Genomic DNA, 1633 nt, shown 5'->3' with positions numbered 1-1633 from the left:
CCCCCATCTACTAGACGAAGGGAACAACTGTGCAACTACAACCTGCGTGTATTAAACTTAACTTCTAGGACCACTTACATTTAAAGAGTGATCTAAGTCCATCCATTGAGGCATACCAGCCTTTGTAAATAGCTATTATATTTGTCAGATTAGGAAGTCACAAGTCTAAAGGCACAGCAATGGCATTGGTCCCAGAAGAGATCCAGGTTTCATTTAGCAAGGAGTAATCCTTTATTAATTTGTCTGTCATTCATACAACATAAATCTGATATACAAAACATTTTTTACTGTATTTCACTTTTTTTTTTTAACCAAATCCAAGAGTTTTATCATGTTACCTTCATCTGCTTGTCTCCATTAGCAAAGTTGTTGATAATTGCCAAAGAGTGTTGAAATCGAGAGCCCCCAATGCCTGCATCTGCAATCAGCTGACTTACTGCCTTAATGAGCTGTTAATAAAAGCAAGATCTTTGTTTGTAGATGAATTGCACATTAGAAAACAACTGTTGTTTAATACTAGGCTGTGTGAACAGCGGTGTTTCTGCTTTACTAGTATTCAGTCTTAATGCAATTTCAGAAAAACAACCTTTCAGAAAGGACACTTTAGTTCTACTTTGTAAAGCAGTACAAAGTCTTATCAGACCCCAAACCCTGGTTTTAGGGTCTCCAAGCCTCAAAACATCAGGTACATGTAGATTATATTCATATGGTTAGGTTTTTACCACTTTTCTTCTTTAAGATACTCAGTCTCTAGATGAAAAAAAAAAATCCATTCTGTATAAAAACAATACTAATACTTACCATTCCTAACACCAGTGAATGGAATCTTCGCTTTCTTGCAGAGCTGCATGAGCGGCTGGAAACTTCAGCATCTGACATTGCCTGTGTACCCCGCTGTGTGCTGTGCTTCCACCTACTGGCTGCTACATCACTGGTTTGCTAATTCAGAGCTGCATGGACACACTAAGACCCCATTCACACCTGAGAGTTTTACAGCACTACAGCGCCCAACAGGAGGAATCATATTGTTACATGCCAGTAGCTTGCAAAACGAAATCAGCTCGTTTTGGAACAGAGTCACACGCTTTGGCCCCAATAGACTTTAATGGGAGCACATAACCTGTGTATTCCAAGCATTGTTTGCATATTAACTAGCTTTGGATTGGCTAAAAATAAAATAAACTGCTAAAGCTTGAAACGCTGGCCAAATTGCTTGTACAAACACTCAAAACAAGTTAAAAAAAACACCCATTCAGCTCAAGTGGGTATTGGGCCTAACAATGTAGCAGCCATCGGGTAGAACCGCAACGCGTAGTGGGATACATAGGCATCCAACATATCCAGAAGTGTCAGATGCAGATTGTATTGCATTCTCTGCAAGTGAGCCAAGATTCTATTCACCGTCTTCACGACTAGTAAGTATAAGTATTTTTCTTTTACAAGCTGATTTTTTTTTCTTCAGAGTCACTGAATACAAGGTGAGAAAAAGTTTAAAAAAATGCAGCTCCCTTAATAAAACAGGACTGACCCTATTTTGTTCCTTTCAAGACGTACTTGAAAGGAACAAAATTATGCTAACTACATTATGCTAACTATAGTTAGCATAATGTAGGTGCTGGGGGAAGGAGGGGGG

General features: G+C 38.9%; 1 protein-coding gene across 1 annotated transcript in view; it reads right to left on the bottom strand.

The window, feature by feature from the left end:
* DOCK10 (dedicator of cytokinesis 10) overlaps positions 1–1633 on the bottom strand; it is a 203496-nt gene that overhangs the window by 36187 nt on the left and 165676 nt on the right. Inside the window, exon 44 of the mRNA XM_018555626.1 lies at positions 339–449. Coding sequence (XP_018411128.1) covers positions 339–449 — 111 coding nt within the window. The remainder of the gene's footprint in view (positions 1–338; positions 450–1633) is intronic.

Source organism: Nanorana parkeri, unplaced genomic scaffold, assembly GCF_000935625.1.
Source record: "Nanorana parkeri isolate BGI_ZX_2015 unplaced genomic scaffold, ASM93562v1 scaffold205, whole genome shotgun sequence".
In the NCBI taxonomy this organism is placed as follows: Eukaryota; Metazoa; Chordata; class Amphibia; order Anura; family Dicroglossidae; genus Nanorana; species Nanorana parkeri.
The sequence above is the reverse complement of the archived record's forward strand: the minus strand, read 5'-3'. Positions and strand labels throughout refer to the sequence as shown.